General features: G+C 49.9%; 1 protein-coding gene across 6 annotated transcripts in view; it reads right to left on the bottom strand.

Annotated features, from left to right (window-relative positions):
- Positions 1-15,809, bottom strand: part of LOC125951975 (5'-AMP-activated protein kinase subunit gamma-2) — a 58,816-nt gene that overhangs the window by 6,432 nt on the left and 36,575 nt on the right. For 5 of the 6 annotated variants that reach the window (XM_049681154.1, XM_049681150.1, XM_049681152.1 and 2 more), the window contains 2 exons: positions 10,103-10,236; positions 2,467-2,515 (listed from right to left, as the gene is read on the bottom strand). In XM_049681154.1, the coding sequence (XP_049537111.1) occupies positions 2,467-2,515; positions 10,103-10,236 (183 nt within the window). Of the gene's footprint in view, positions 1-2,466; positions 2,516-10,102; positions 10,237-12,509; positions 13,270-13,349; positions 13,616-13,978; positions 14,364-15,809 lie in introns of all 6 variants that reach the window. The other variant, XM_049681153.1, reaches the window with a different exon arrangement.

Here is a 15,809-nt window from a genome sequence, read left to right as displayed (position 1 = left end):
GGGCTGCGTTGTTGCGCACTTTTTTGGCGGACGTGCCCCTTTGCTCTGGCCCTTCTTCACGTCACACGCCGGAGAGGACACGTACGCCGCGGCGTTCACCGATGTGCCGATTCCAGGAAGAGTACGTTGAGACTACACGCGAGAGCGCTGTAGAGCAAGAGCGATGAAAATCACGTGACGTCATGGGCGATGATCAAGTAGAACGCGACCACATAGATCGCGTTTCAAGCGGAAGTTAAAATTTTGCAAAATCACAGACACATACACACACACACACGTACACGTGAACACGCACGTCATGCTGGTGGGGTTTGATGCGAGAGGGAGAGGGTATAGTGGTGATACACAAGAAGCGCACGGACGCACAAACACGCGGAACTAATCGTTAAAACCTATTTTCCAATATCTGCCAGAAATGCGTGCTATTTTTACATCAATCATGCTTTGTGGTGCTACTGAACTCGACACGGAACGGGAAACATTCAAGGCTGCTGCTGCTTCGGTACATTCGCCAGACCAAATAATTGTGCCGAAGGGGTGTCTCCTCGATCGATACAACACGTTAGATACAATACGACGCTACTGCAGGACAAGGATGCGTAAGGGATTGATCGAAGGGTTTTAGTGGACAACAGTGGACGAGTAGTAGGATCGCACGCCACAGCACGCCAGCAGGTAAGAGGTTGAGAGAAATATTTACACAACACTCTAACGACGAAGGAACCACTGATTCTGATTGTGCTTCTGCGGCTCCCGGCGATCGGCCAAGGCACGACCGACGACGATCCACAACAATTCTTATACCACTCCCAAAACGGTGTAGCGCATATAGAGGACGATCTTTGAACTACCGAGTGACCGTTCTTGTTAGTTTTTGTGCGAAACAACGCACAGTAACTCAAAAAGTGATGCTGCTTCCCTCCCGTATGTCTCTTCTCTTTCGGACGAAACCACGATCACAAATCACTGTTGATGATGCCTGGCTCGTCGCCTCCGAGGCGCACGCGCGCACAACCGTCGACGGTTAATTCCTCGATACGCGATCGTACGGACGGACGGACGAACAGACGGACAGATTTACGGAATGGACGATGAAAGCACACTAGTGGTAGCACAACGCAAACGGTTGAGCACTTCCTTCATCGACCGAATAACAACTAACTTGCGATCCCCGACTGACCAACCAGCAGCACCGCGGTTCGGCGTTGGCCCGTTGGTAGGCGACAACAACAAACGATGGCGCCATCATCGTTACCGCCGCACCTTGTTGTCTCTTCCTCATCACAATTTGCGCTGCTTTCGTTCCCGCTGCCAATGTTGAGAGAACCGACCCGCACCGGTACCGAGGCGGCGGCACAGGGTGATCCTCGCCACTAGTCGTTGTGGCCGAATCCTGAAGTGCCAAACCGAGAGAGAGAGCACGGGGACGAGCGATAGAAATGCTGATGCCAGGGTTTTCAAGGTTCTGACCGCGGTTGGTGCGCAGCGCATAGCATACGACGGTGGCCACTCAGACGGCGACGCAACTGCTACGGTATCGAGAGCGAACCATCGTTAGTAGACATGCGCAGATCGGTAGAATCTCTGCCCTGGGAGGGTAACATATACCGGTAGGGGAGAGGATACGCGCGCATCTCTGCTCAGCTCTACTAGCTCAACGCAAAATCAGTATCAATAAGGTAGCGGCCGAAAGCGCGAACGAGCGTCATCGGTCTATTTTATCCGTCTCAATTGGATATATTCGTGATTCTCACCGTATTGGCCACCGTCATTAAGGGAGAAGGCAGTGGAAGTTGTACTGATTAGTGGGTAGTGACGAATAATATGACGTCTGCACGACGAATTCAAACGTCATCTAGTGCCCTATGCACCGTACAACCGGGAATGGGGTCCATCTATAGTGTAGTGTCTCATAAATCATGCCCCTGTCAAAAGTTTCCGTGACGTGCTTGTGCGATTTTGGCCAAAGGACCACGTCAAGACGGCTCGCAAACCGGTGGACCTAATTTAAAAAACGTGGAATCGCTGTATGAGTGATCCCTTTAGAACAACATATCGCCTTGGATTTGTTTGGATCCTACCATGCTTCTAAACACAGTTTGACATTCGAATGGTTTCAACTTCCAGGACACAGCGAGCGCAGCAAACGAATACCGCGCTTAGTATGGATGATCTTGAACTGCACGCTCAAGTAGCACGCCTTTGGCGGAGAATCCATTTGGCAGTTCGTCAAAATCTCAAGCGGAACATGAGTAGTTTCCAATATTTATATTTAAATCTCTATATAGACTTGAGACGGCCAATGGTGTGGCAGCCGCCAGCCACGGTGGCGCATGTGGATTAGATCATCCTTTTATAAATACAAGTTTGCAAAGTTATCACTCCCCATACCAAAATGCATGAAAAAAAAAAAGAAAACCCTGAACTGGCTCATTCCGACTTAAATTAAGTACTAATAACACTCACCTAGATCAGACAGGGGCACCTTCTCCAGGAATGGATCGGCAACGGGCAGCTAAAACGAGAAACACAGAAGTACATCTTCGATTAGGAATGACAGGCAAACGTAGTCAGGGAATGATATCTAGTAAACAATGAAACCGCGATAATGATAATGATAGACAGGAATGAGACACAATGCCATGCAGAGATCGTGCGCGATCGTGCGCAAGGAAGTAGGTATAGTGAGTATTACGTTTTGAGGAGCCTGGGCGCTGGTCGTCCGGCGCAGAACGTTCTTCCGGAGCGAATGACTGAACCGGGAGTACCAGGTCGGCGAGCTGTAGTAGTACTTAATGCTGGATGGCACAGAGGAAGATAGTAGACAATGCTGACTAGCGGGTGCGACGGGACTGCTGATCGATCGATGCGTACTGTATCGCTCGCGAGCAGTCACGGCGGTCGGCGGTCCGCGGTGTTTTCCGGGCGAAACGCTCCCTGCCCCGTGATTCACCGTCGGTGGACCGTACACGTAGCTGTTCCGATTGGAACTAAGGTAAACCTGGGCGGCATGCACTTGCTGCTGCAGGGCGCCAGTCGGATGCGTCGGAGCCGATCCAATCGATTGCTGGCGATGGTAGGCAGGCGATGAGGAGAGTAGCTTAATACCTCTGGTTCCACCACCACCACTGGCACCGTTCGGTGCCGTCGCCGAGGAGGAACCATTGGAACCAACCGATCCAGGCGAGTGCCCTGGTGTCGGTTGTAGATAGCTCAGGGAACCATTCGATGAACCGATGCGCTTTAACAGGGCAGCACTATCCGGACTGCTGTCGGTCGTACCAGTACCGCCGACACCGCCGCCAGCTATGTTGATTGGATTCGTGCGCGGTGGAGGCACGCGCAACTCCGGGATCGAAATTGATCCCGGTGGGCATCCATTGGCAGCCAATGACGACGACGACGACGACGCAGAGGAGGCCGAGTGTTGTGGCTTCGGAATGGGTGGTGGTTTCGGACGCGAGATCGACACCGTACTAGACGGTGGTGCCGCATCGAACAGCGAAAATCGACGGAACATTCTCACCAGAGCACCGAGCAGTCGATCATCTGATCGTCACGTTCGCTCGCGCGGGTTATACTGCGAGAATACACTATTGCTCACTTTAACGTTATTGTTTTACATTCCCGGCGGCACACACACAGGCACGCGCGAATACACAAAGGATAAGACGACAATCTGGAACCCTGCAATTTAGGACAGCGGCTAGAGAGCGGTTGTTCCACACGCTGTTCCACGAATGCTCCTCCTGAGGTGAGGAAGGTGGTATCGTCTGGATGCCGTACTCCAGCCGAGCACGGATCTCCGGAGCGTGCTATAAAAGACACAACCAGCCACCCGCCGGTTGGTAACACAATGTTCGACTCGACGATGGTCCAATTGCACGCTCTGCACGCTCTGGCCCCGCCGGTTCGTTTGCTCATCCAACTACACCACTACCATCATCATCTTTCTCCCTCTCTACGGTTGGCACAGGGTAACCTTTGCTATTTGTTTACGGAATTAGAGGGGAGCGAATGAAAAAATGCAACATTACATACCGGCGCGGAGGGGGCGCTCATTCGCGCCGCGCCACAGCACACCCCACGACTTCCGTTCACGCCGCAGCCGCGCGATCGCAATCGGATGTTGATGCCAAATGGTCGAATCCATCCATCCATCACCCCCAAAAACCCCATCATCTCCGCGCATCTCATCTTATTAGCACCTCATATTCCACGCTCCGCGCTGCCGATGCCGAAGACATTTGCGCAGTAGCTCCCGTGAGCCCCATTATACGCTCCTCTTGATGTCGATACGATGTCACACGACAGACAAGACCGACCCAGACAGAGGCAGAGGGTGAGTAAAAAAAAAGAGGTCTTTAACCAGTTCCATCTCGTGGAGTGGAGCGTGTGCGGTGCACCGGTTACACCGGATCGCGAATGCATTCATCGCGCGGCCTATCGATCGGATGTGATTGATGCGGGCTAGTATTAAAAACCGATTACAATTTGTTAGAAAACTTTTTTCTCCATCGTTTAGAACAACGGTAAGAGGAATGAGGGGAAACGGATCGAGTAGCAGTTTGAATCAAATTATCTTTTTAAACACAGTAGTTAAGAGAAAGCGTAGTAGACCTCCAATTGTCTACTGATGCATTTCACAAGCATCAAGTACTCATAGGGAATGAGTGAAGGTAACGTAGTAAGGAGGCAGTTGCAAACGATAATTCGCAGGAAGCTGACGTGAATTGAATTTGTGAGAATTTAAATTACTCAACATAATTTTCCATGAACGGCGATTTGGCGAATTTGGATTTGGATCAATTTTTAATCAGAACATTGGGCGATATGCATAGGTAAGTAACGTTGAATATTGCATAGATTAACTTCTTATCGCGGATAAGAATGTCGGGTAAATTAATCTATTGTACGTAGTGATTATATCACTAAATCTATAGTATTTATTTGAATCCCATCCAGCCCAGAGCGGCATGAAACAAAAAGTAAAGAGTAAACAATGGTAGCTTTGATATTTATACTTTAATATTCTCTGGCACAATGCAGCAGCAGACGTTAGTCTGCCAAAATGCATTAAGCTCAAGTAATACCTGCCGATGCCCACTGTCGGTCGTAACAGAGAATAAACCATAAAATCCTCTAATCTCAGTCAAACCAGCGAGAGGTTGTGATTTCATGCCACACCACATCCAATCACAAGCAGGGCCTTTTCACGGTCACATTATGTCAAGCAAAAAACCAAAACCAACAAGCACCTCGAAACCTGCTTCCTCGTACTTCTCCAAGAGACCTGGTCGTCTTAGTATGCCAGACTCGGCGAGGCTCAACAGCTAAATACGCGTGTTTAAAGGGGTAGTAGCCGGGCACGTTGGTTGCTTTGGAGATTCGCTGATTCGGCTCGCGATGGTGATAAGATACGACAACGATACGTTCGCAAATGCTCCAAAAACGAGAAAAAGATGCAAATCATCGTCCCAACCAACCCCGGGCATGCGGAGAACGTTTTTGAACATTGAAAGCGGAGAAAAAGAAAACAAGGAAGAGTCTAGCCGCAAACGGCGCTTGCACATGTGGGACGAGGGAACAGAAGAAGCCAATCGCGTCGTCGTTTTTCGGAAGAAAAAGAAAACAACAGAATATATATGGAACGTCGGGAATATTTTGGTCCGGACCGGCAGTCGTGTCGTGCTTCGGTGGGCAAACACTGTGGTGCCCGCACGCTCATTATCACTAGCGCGCGAGAATGGGGAGATTACACCACGAGCCTCCAACGTGGCCCCCTGGAGTGTAGTCGCCGGGGGCACACGAACTGCGAATACAGTAACAGCGAATCCGGCGGCTCAAGTCCGATTCGACGACAAACGATTCCCAAATGCAACGCAAGTCGTCGGGGACCCCTGCTAACCTTTTCAGCTGGACAAACATATACCGCTTAAGTCAAGTGATAGTCAAGGAAGCACACCTTTGGAACGCTCGCGCACAAACACACAATCACATGCTGGTCGCTGTGCTAATCTGCGCGGTCTAATCAGTTCCTACGCCGCGCGTATTGCTCTTCAGGTCGATTCGCAGCTCTCTGATGAATCAATCCAACCACAATCCAAGAGCACTGTTTGGTAGGAACTTCGAAGCAACATACCGACTCAGATAATGGTAAAGACAGCAGGTCTGTTCCTTGGCCACTACCTGCTAACTGGATTGAACTGGAGTCACTTTGAAGAGCAACGTATCGGACGGTGGCTCTTCAGCAGAGCGACGAAACCCCTGTTTCAACATCTTGTACGCTGCATCAGCAACAATGTTGCCTGCCCATTTACCTCACACGCACCCTTTATGGTCTGGTTGGAAATGCGCCGGAGACTAACCGGGATTAGTGATGCAGGACAAGGACACACTCGATGCCGAGCGTCCACTAGCAAGGCGTAAGGCGTTGAATGTCCCATTCAACGATAGGTTCAAAAACGGTGTAGCAGCTTCCTCAAGTGCTTCCTGCCCTTCCTTTACCACTATCGCACTATTGGGAGTCACACCAGTTAGCCAAATCAAGGACAAACCTGGCCAGCGTGCCCTTCTCTTGTCCGGTGCAGAGCGCTTCGTGTGTTTTGCTGCAGAGTACCGAACATTAGACCAGACCTCAGCCAACCGACGAACTTAAAGACCTGGGTCAACCTACCTACCCTACTTGAACCGGACCTGACCTGGCCCTAACCTCATTCCCGCCGAACTGGTTTTTTCGGAATATGCTCTCAAGGACATCCTTTCGAAAACCGAAAAACGTGCTGGGACCTGGTTCCTGAAACACCATTGGTCACAGCCGCGTACGTAGCCAGCCTGCCAGGCAAGCAAGCAAGCAAGCAAGCACCAGAGACAAACAACCACATTAACGTCGCGGGGATCACGAGGGTATCGTACCCTGCGGAGGTCAGCTCCTACTCAATCCAGTTCGTTCTCTTGGGCGCTTCCGTATCTCGTCGCTGGACAACCCATAAATTGAATTCATCATCTATCGCCTGCACTCTAGATTCACGTCTGCTACGCTACGTAGAATGTAGATTTCCTACCAGCAAAACACACACACACACACACGCATACGTCACATACGGTGACCAACAGTGCAGCAAGCTACAGGGCGTGTTGTAGGGGCAAAGCACGCGACAACAACGAACGAACCACAATGTGAATCTCTATTTTTATCTTTCACGCGCAACCACCACGATATTGAGATGTTGTTGATGGTTTGTCGACCGGTAGATCGAGGGAAAAACCAACGAACTCTTCGCGCAGAAAGCATCGTTTTCCGCGTTCATAATTCACGGCTGAGGACATAAAAATTTCAAACGGATAACGGAGCACACAAACAACGGCCACGAGAGAATGCGTAGTAAACACTTGTCCACACCACGTGCCAGCCCACGAAGGATCTCTACTCAGTGCACGCGCACCCACAGAGCCGCTTCCTTCCACTACTATTGATAATCGTACGTTAATTTCCCATATCTCTTTCCACTTTGTTCTGCTCCCCCACAGAAAGGGGTAGGGGTGAGCTAGAGGCCGGTCCAATCACGGTCGCTTCTTGGGCGCTTTAATGTTATTTTAAGATCAAAATTTATGCCAAACGGCACGGGCATCGAAATCGATCGACGAACGACTTCTTTTTCGGCAGAATGATCCGACCAGGATCGTGGACCACACGGCGGCGACGGTGGTAGCAGCGATCATCTTAATTCAACAGAGCCAAAAACCATTTGACTAGAGCGTAGCGGGATTCGGCGACGTTTGCAATCTCTTGTGAAGCGAATAAGCGTACCGAACGAACGCACAAACAACACCTACGACGACGCGCTTCGACACGACGGCACTTCGCGTCCTGGCTCGCGAACGATCAAACTGAAACTGTGGTCGCCGGTAACGCGAAGAGTTCGAGGCCGCGCGCACAACGCGCGCCGACAAACTCGTGCTCTCGCACACACGCTCTACTTGTGTTGTTGGCGATGCCGCGGCCGCCAATCGTATCGCCATCCGTGTATATTTGCCCTTTCGCGGGCACACTTCAACGTACACCGACAAGCACGCACGCACGCACACTCGCTGGTCTCACGATCTGCTCTTGATTCGCGCTCCCCCTCCCTAGATCTAGTGATGCATTCCTGCTGATCGCTATAAGTCGCGTGGACTCCACCGACAAGCGACAACAACAACCTGCTGCTGCTGCTGTCTCTGTTGTTGCGGCGTTTGTTGGACAGATACACTAATACACCCTTTGCACAGCATCGTCATCGGTCCAGACTTACGGTGATCGAGAATCGCGAGAGCCTCTTGATATCACACCCACCGACGATTAGCAGTGATTAACGGGGTACAGTGCTACTGCGCGCCCAGCAAAAGGTTAATTCAATAGCAGTCACCGCTCCTCTCTCTGGTCTCACTACTAGCAGCTAGAGTAGATAAAGAGGTGTACACGGGCAGGTTTAACGCACATTTTTTCACCTGAACCCTTTTACGATAGCGATTAGAGTGCATAGATTGTAAGGGAGTGAAATCGTTTTTTTTTGCGCCCTACAACAGTCATCAACTCTCAAAGGGGGCCTTTCGCTGTAAACACATCCCAGCACGTCATCAGTTCTATCATTGGATTGTGGTTTGAACGACCTCCTTCCTCGTCTTGCATGGCAGGTTGTTTAAGCACCTTGCTAAGTCTCGATGTGCGAAAACAAGGAACCCACCAGTTTGCTGCGGAAGTATCCAAAATATGTATTTTGCCCTCCGCGTGTGGGTTTGTGGTTTGCTCATTTTGCAATTCGCGTCCTCGTTCGTATACACGCACAAAATCAGTTAGATAGGACCCGCGGCATCGTGGCGTGTTTGTAAATAATGGGCAAGGTGTTAAAAACATCTTCTAGCCATCGTTATTAGACCCATGCTGGGCACGCTACAATAATGATCACAAAACGATAAACCTTAACTGGAAATGACGCTGGCAGGACAATAATACCGGAAAGACAAGCGAATTAAAGTCTCCTTCTTTGCACCATCGGGATGACGCGCATGTAAATTTTGCACTCCGCTCCTCAACAACATCCTTCCCACGCCCTCAACTACTCTCCCACGCAAAGCACTACTTTTGAATGAAGGAATTATGGACCGTAGCAAGGGTGTGTGGAGTATGATTATCGTAGCGAGTCGGCGACTGTTAGCGTGCCTAACGATCGTTGGCGCCATTAAGACACGTCGCATTCGCTGTGTATGTGCCTGTGTGTTGTGAGATATGTCCATCTTTTCATTACTTATTCAATTTGCGATATGCATCCGAAGGGCAGGCTTGCGAGGTAGGGAGGCAGATCTCTGATACGTCGTCGTTGGCGATGGCGAATCGATCAATTAGATAGAGGGCATACGTCAGCAAAAGCTGGTGCAGCTTCTAAGCCGGTGCTAATTCGATCAAATTCACGTGTCAGCGGTGTACAGCAAACTCTAAGTTGTCAGCTGATTTGCATTGAGTAACTAAGCGTGGGCAGAAAGTGAATGAGGAAACTTTTGAGGAGAATCTTGGTTGGCTTTAACCTTCCGGCTATCGCTTGGAAATGCAGAAATCGTTTCCAAAATCATTACAATCATCAAAGCATGCCCCGATTATATGTCTCACTCGCAGCAACCGGAAGAGGCGAATGAAAAAAATTATGATCGGAAGCATCGTGCCGTAAACCAGTGTATATTTTAATCAATATTTTTGATTAATATAATATAATATTAATATAATATGTTAAAATGAAAAAAAAATACAAAAGATTTTGAAAAATCCGTGAAAATAAATTCGTTTCGAGTCCCTCGCCCCCAGATGGCGCCAGTGTACCGAAAAAGCTCAGCGGCGCGGTGCAGAAAAAGCGAACAAAACGATCAAAGCGAAATTGTCCCCACACGGATTTCCGCGGGCGTCATGCTAAGTAGCACGTTTTAAAACTAAACTCTTCGGCATAGAATGGAGCCGGCAAGAAAGATTGCGATCACACACAATGAATAAGAATGATAGGTAAGGAGGAGATGTAGAAAATGGGATGAAACACGAATCATGACCACGAATCAAGTGTACAACATTACTTACCCCTCTCGAGTCACGGAACAGGATCGCTGCGTGATACGGATCGAGTGTACCGTCCGCACGTAGTCCTCTTGTGGCACCCAGTGATGCTCGCCGACGTTCCGCTAGCTCCGCGGAAGCTCTTCGCATGTGAGCCGCTACAGAGAAAACAATCGTGGAAAAAGAAGAATATTAGTATCCTGGAACTATGCTGGCGTGAGTATCCGGAAACGAATGCATTTCTCATCTTTCAGCCGTAAAACAGGTTATCGAGTTTGATTGAAATACCGGGTGATCGAAGCGAATCATCTTCATAATCTCATTTGCATACTCGCTGACCGAGTATTTATAATTTAATTCTACGTGCCGGCGCGGCTAGGGGAAATACGTTGAAAGTTCTGGATTACTAACGCGGCAGCTAATCGATGGGTGCGTCAATGGCGTTGACGACGTTCACGGTACATGATACATGACTACAGTACAGTACGGTACGGTACTGCACAGTGTGGCTGTGTATTGAAGGTCGCGCTGTCGCCATGGATAAACTACAACAACTTTGTGCCGCTGATAACCCTTTGCTGTATCCACTTCCTCAATCCGATACGGCAAAGCGGGCAAGGTACGATGGAAACAGGAACGACCGTGTACAGTATAGTGCCGGCGTTCGTCACACACGCGAGCGCATAGGGCAGGTCAGGGAGAAAACGTTAAACAGCAACAAAGGGAATGTATAGAATTGTCGCGCACAGTGGTAAGAGGGAGTGGTGGTGGTGGTCTCTGCTTAGGAATTATACACGCCAATGTTTCTGCTAACCACCTCCTCTCCGCAGAGGTCGCAATAGCTAACCCATCCATCGGAAGACTTGTTTTCCCTCTCCGGTTTCACCGGTACACTGTGAGATGTACCGCGAGATGGGGCAGGGCAAATGAACTCAATTAAGATATTAAATGGCGCGGCCGGCTTCTTGAGAGGCTCATCAATTATTGGCCCTGAGTGGTGACCGATGCGCAGTCGGGATACACGCCATTCCCGTCCGCTCCTTACCTACTACAAACACACTTGAGCCACACCGTCACCAATCCCAATCCAAACCAGACACACCACTTGGGGAAGGGTAGTTAGGTTGAATTGCAAAAAAACGAAGCAGGACATTTGCATATTGCGTTGTTCTGTTCTGCGCGATTTGCATACACAGATACAGAGAGAGAGAGAGGGGGGATTGCGGGACCGGTGGCAGGCACACGAGGGTAACATATTTTTGCTGACGCCATCGCTATCGAGAACCGGCTCCGTGGGACGCTAGGACGTGCCTCCACTTCGTAATACGATCGCCGGGGATCGTAAAACAAGGTACGATGCGGTGCACAGGGTGCAGCGTGAACCCGGTACCCGGTTTTACGGTGAATGTTGTTGTTGTTTATCGATCTGCTGGGCAGAAACCAGCTAACCGGTAGCAAAATTGTTTCTAGCGATAACAGCCAATATACTCGTTAGACATTCCTTTTCCCCTTTATCGATTGCATCTTCCCAGGAGAGCAATTATCGTCGGCATCTTGAAGGCATCGGGCACGCTTCTTCTGGCTTCCAAAAGATAGCGGCATGTGGCTGCCGTTTGTCGATGGCAATCTTCCCCGTGCCGTAGCCACTGCTCTCCTGCTGGGACATCACGAGCGCACTCGGTCCATTATCGCTCGTTTGTTTGATTTCAACGCGTTTACCTTCGCCGATGAAGAATGTGTGAGGCGATCTTTGGCAGAAAGATGAACGAAAACAAAACAAGTATCTCTGACTATTGATTTAAGGCTTCTAGAAGTCTCTCGGGCCACAGCAGAGAGGAGGTAGGCCGAATTCATAAATAGTTCTAGCTTTCTCTACCGTCATCTTGAAAAGGTTGACACCCATCGAATGAGGTGCTTTGAATTCGCCAAAAAAATCCCCAAAATCTAACAAGAAGATCATCATCTTCTGCTTCTTCTTCTTCCAGGTGTTCACGGTGGAAAACAAAGAGGTAAACACCCCAACAATCCGCCGTCCCCTAGACTGTGACAAGCGAAAGAGAGAGAGAGAGAGCCGTAAAGTGGTAAATCCAAAAGCAGTCGGCGCACGTGGGATGGAAGAAGGGCGCGCGCGTCTTGGCCACACGCCAGCACAAGAGTCAAAACAACGGAGACACACACTATACTCTACCACTACGGTGATCGCGCCCCTGAACGAGCAGTGATCGTGGCACACGCTTACGTAAGACAGTAAACATTCGTCGCGATCTGCGGTGTGTGTTGCGGTACGAAGACGAACTCTGGTTAGTACACCTTTTCTGAATACCCAACACATGTTGCTCTTTTTCACGAAGATCACGTTGAATTGGAATTGCTACAGTTAAGATCACTTCTAAGGATCACCCTGAGGATCCCTTTTCAGCACAGGTCTTACCGGTGGTTTTACCTTCGCGCAAGATTTTGTTATAGATCTTGTACGTTGACTCGCAATCGTCCAGTATGCGTCGCCTCTGATCGACATCAAGTGATCGCGACCGCGTCCGAAAGTCCTCCTTTGGATGGCTTATCGAATCCCCATCCCCGCTACCACCGATGACCGAATGGTGATCACCATCACCTCCGTGATGATCCTCACTGATCGACGAGTGGCGCGTACGGCCTCCGGGCCAAATGTGTGCCTTCTTGCCAAGATGTTTGATCATCTCCGTGATCGAATGATGATGGTGGTGGTGGTTATGGTGCTGATTGCCACTCTTGCTGTCCTTATTGTGGTGTCGCTTCTCCTTCTCTTCCTTGTCCTTGCTCATCGAGGCTTTCGAGGCCGACGAATGACCACTATCGATGCTGCTTTGCGAGATGCTCTGGGTGAGCTTACGCGCGAAGCTACTGTTATCGAACCGGTGCCGATATCCAAAAAGCCGCTGGTTCGAGCTGTTCGAGCTCGAAATGCCCGACGAACCACCGCCGTACTCGTCGAGCGAGTGAAATCCGTGGTTCCGCTGGAACAGCATCTGGCGCTGCTGGTCCGAGGTAATCGGGTACGGTACATGCTCGTGGTAGGCACCGGTATGCGTAAAGTACTGATGGTCCGTCTTGTACTCGTAGATGTCGTCCAGATCGTGCGGAAAGTAGCCGGCAGTGTGATGGTGCATCGGCGGTGAGCACGCACTCTCCAGCGATCCACGGCGTCCACTCTACACGGATAAAGCATACGTTTAGTCACTACACGGTGGCGCTCGAGCACGATGCTTCAAAAACCGCAAATAATACTCACGGGATTGTAGTTAGCCGCTGGACGCTGCTCACCACTAGCGGTACCACCATAGGGCACCGCCGCCTGGGTGCGCTTCGACATGCGCTTGATACCATTCGCACCGACGCTGCTACCCATGTCGGAACACTGACTACCGCGACTGTCCGGAGACTTTCGACCACGCGGGATCGAAATGCCAAGGTTGTAGTACTCCTGGGCAGTCGTCGGTGATCGGGCCGAAGCACCGGACGGCACATGCTGAGGGCTGGATGCCGCCAATCGGTACTCTACAACGTGTCGAGCGAATGAAGAAACTCGTGAGAAGTTGGAATCGGCTACGCCGTTTACTCTGTTGTTTCGAGAAGAGATGGGCATCGTGTGCCTGCTGTAGCTTATACGACCTCATCTTTCCTACCAGAATTCTTCTTGATTGAGGATTTGTTTTCGCAAAACGATCTAACAGCTTGAAACGGAAGTCCATGAATGTTAAAAGCAGCTCACGCGTAAACGCAACCGCAGCACCGGAAAGGTGTTACCGATCTTCGCCGATTCTCTCTGCTATTCCCTTTTGCTCAAAAACACATTCCGGAAGAAAGAGAGATCTTGTTTTGCTACAGCACGAGCACGATCGCCTAGAACAGGGAACTAACCTTCGCTGGCCAGCGAAACCTGAGATTCGTCGATGCTGCTCGATCGTTGGTTTGGTGGTCTTGCGCGATCCGTGAGGGATAGCGTCTGGTTCGAGCTGTTTGCCGCCGAGTGCCAGCTGTCTACGCTGGCTTGCTTCTCCAGGGCGTGCTGCCGAAACAGATGCTGTATGCCGTGCATCGTCGTTGCTGCCGTCGCCGGTATTTTCCTCCGCAGACAAGGCGGTGGGGCAGTGAATCACTATTTGATTGAGTGTAACGAGAGGTAGCACACGAACTTTGCTCACGAATTTTTCCAAATTTTCTACACTTTTCACGCTTTTCTCTTTCGCTCACTGTCTCTCTCTCTTTCGCTTTTTTCTCTGCAAATTGTCACATTTTCTATGCACTACAAACCATGGAAGAAATCTCGAATTACTTAAAGCAAAAGACACCACCAAATACACTTCACACGGGTATAGGAGGTCCGGGATTGTTCACGCGTTATTCAACCTTATGGAATAGCAAGCTGCAGCAGGTTTTTTTACTATCAAAGTTAGCTGTGTCCGTCGTGCTCAACAAACGAACGTCGACTGAATGTCTGAACAGCATGTGCGGTGGTCAACTTCTTGCTCGCCCCAGGGAGAGCCCCACTGTGCGCTATACACTTACAAAAGCCCTGTGTGAAACACTAGCCCGCACCACCATTACCGGTCCCCTGTCGGCACTTGTTGAGCAACATCGTGACCGGTGTTGAACGGACCAACGACCCTACACACGGTCGTGGAGAGACCCATCTAAGGTTACTTCGTTTGCTAGAATGTATGCGTGTGTTGCTTGAGCTTTCCCGGAATGCAATGCCTCCTGGGGTGTTAATTTATGGACGGTATGTGTCGGCATCCAGGAGCAACACACAATCGACCAATCTAACGTGAGCAAACTCTACCGTGCCTCCTCGCTCTCTCTTCCCTGTTTGCTGACTAAACGGATTTTTTCGTTGACGCCAACGGAGGAAACCGGCACGAAATAATAATAATAAAAAAGGACGACAGTGTTTCGCGCGGACCGGATAATCAAATAACACCAGCAGCCGTCACACAGAGGGTGTTGTTTCCAGATGGCCAGTGCGATGATGTTACTGCTGCTCGGCAGTCACGACTGATGGCCCCACCGGGGATACGGAAAAAGGATACGAAGGACACATCATATGAACGAGACCTGTCCATCATCCTGACTCAGCATCCGATCCGAGAAAACCACAAAACGGACAGACACCCAGTCAGGTTTCCCCTGGCGAGACAGGGACACTTCGACCGTCGTGCGAGATAACGTAAAAGTAGCAAAGCTAAAACATAATTGCAAAATCACAACATTGTGTGTATGTGACGACACAACAGTTTGCTTGTTATGCTGTGAACGCACAGAAAATCATCCATTAATATCGTGCAGACGACGCAACTGGCGCAAAAGTTATACGACGATAATCATACTCCTAGTTGGTGGACAAAACTTTTCTACCTTTCCAAACGCCGTCGCTGCCTTGGCCACTAGAGCAACTATTAATTAGCCTGCGTCGAAAAGTTTTGTGGAAAGTGAAAGAACGGCGGCTGCTTTTCGCAACTCATTTTCACGCCTTGTTGGTGTGACACCTACTGTGACAAGTTAGAAGATAGAAACAAAACACAAAACAAAAGATAGAATAAGGCCACTGATAATCAAACGCTACGCATAGCGCTTCCGCTAGTATAAATCATTATTCGTTACGCGTTTGGACCGTCAGCTGTCTGTCACCGTTTTATCATGTTCTCACTGATAAGACGGTACACTAGTCGCTGGTACCCTCAGCTCGCTCGTG

Source organism: Anopheles darlingi, chromosome 2, assembly GCF_943734745.1.
Source record: "Anopheles darlingi chromosome 2, idAnoDarlMG_H_01, whole genome shotgun sequence".
NCBI classification, from domain to species: Eukaryota; Metazoa; Arthropoda; class Insecta; order Diptera; family Culicidae; genus Anopheles; species Anopheles darlingi.
Note: the sequence above shows the minus strand (reverse complement) of the source record. Positions and strands in the feature narration are given on the sequence as shown.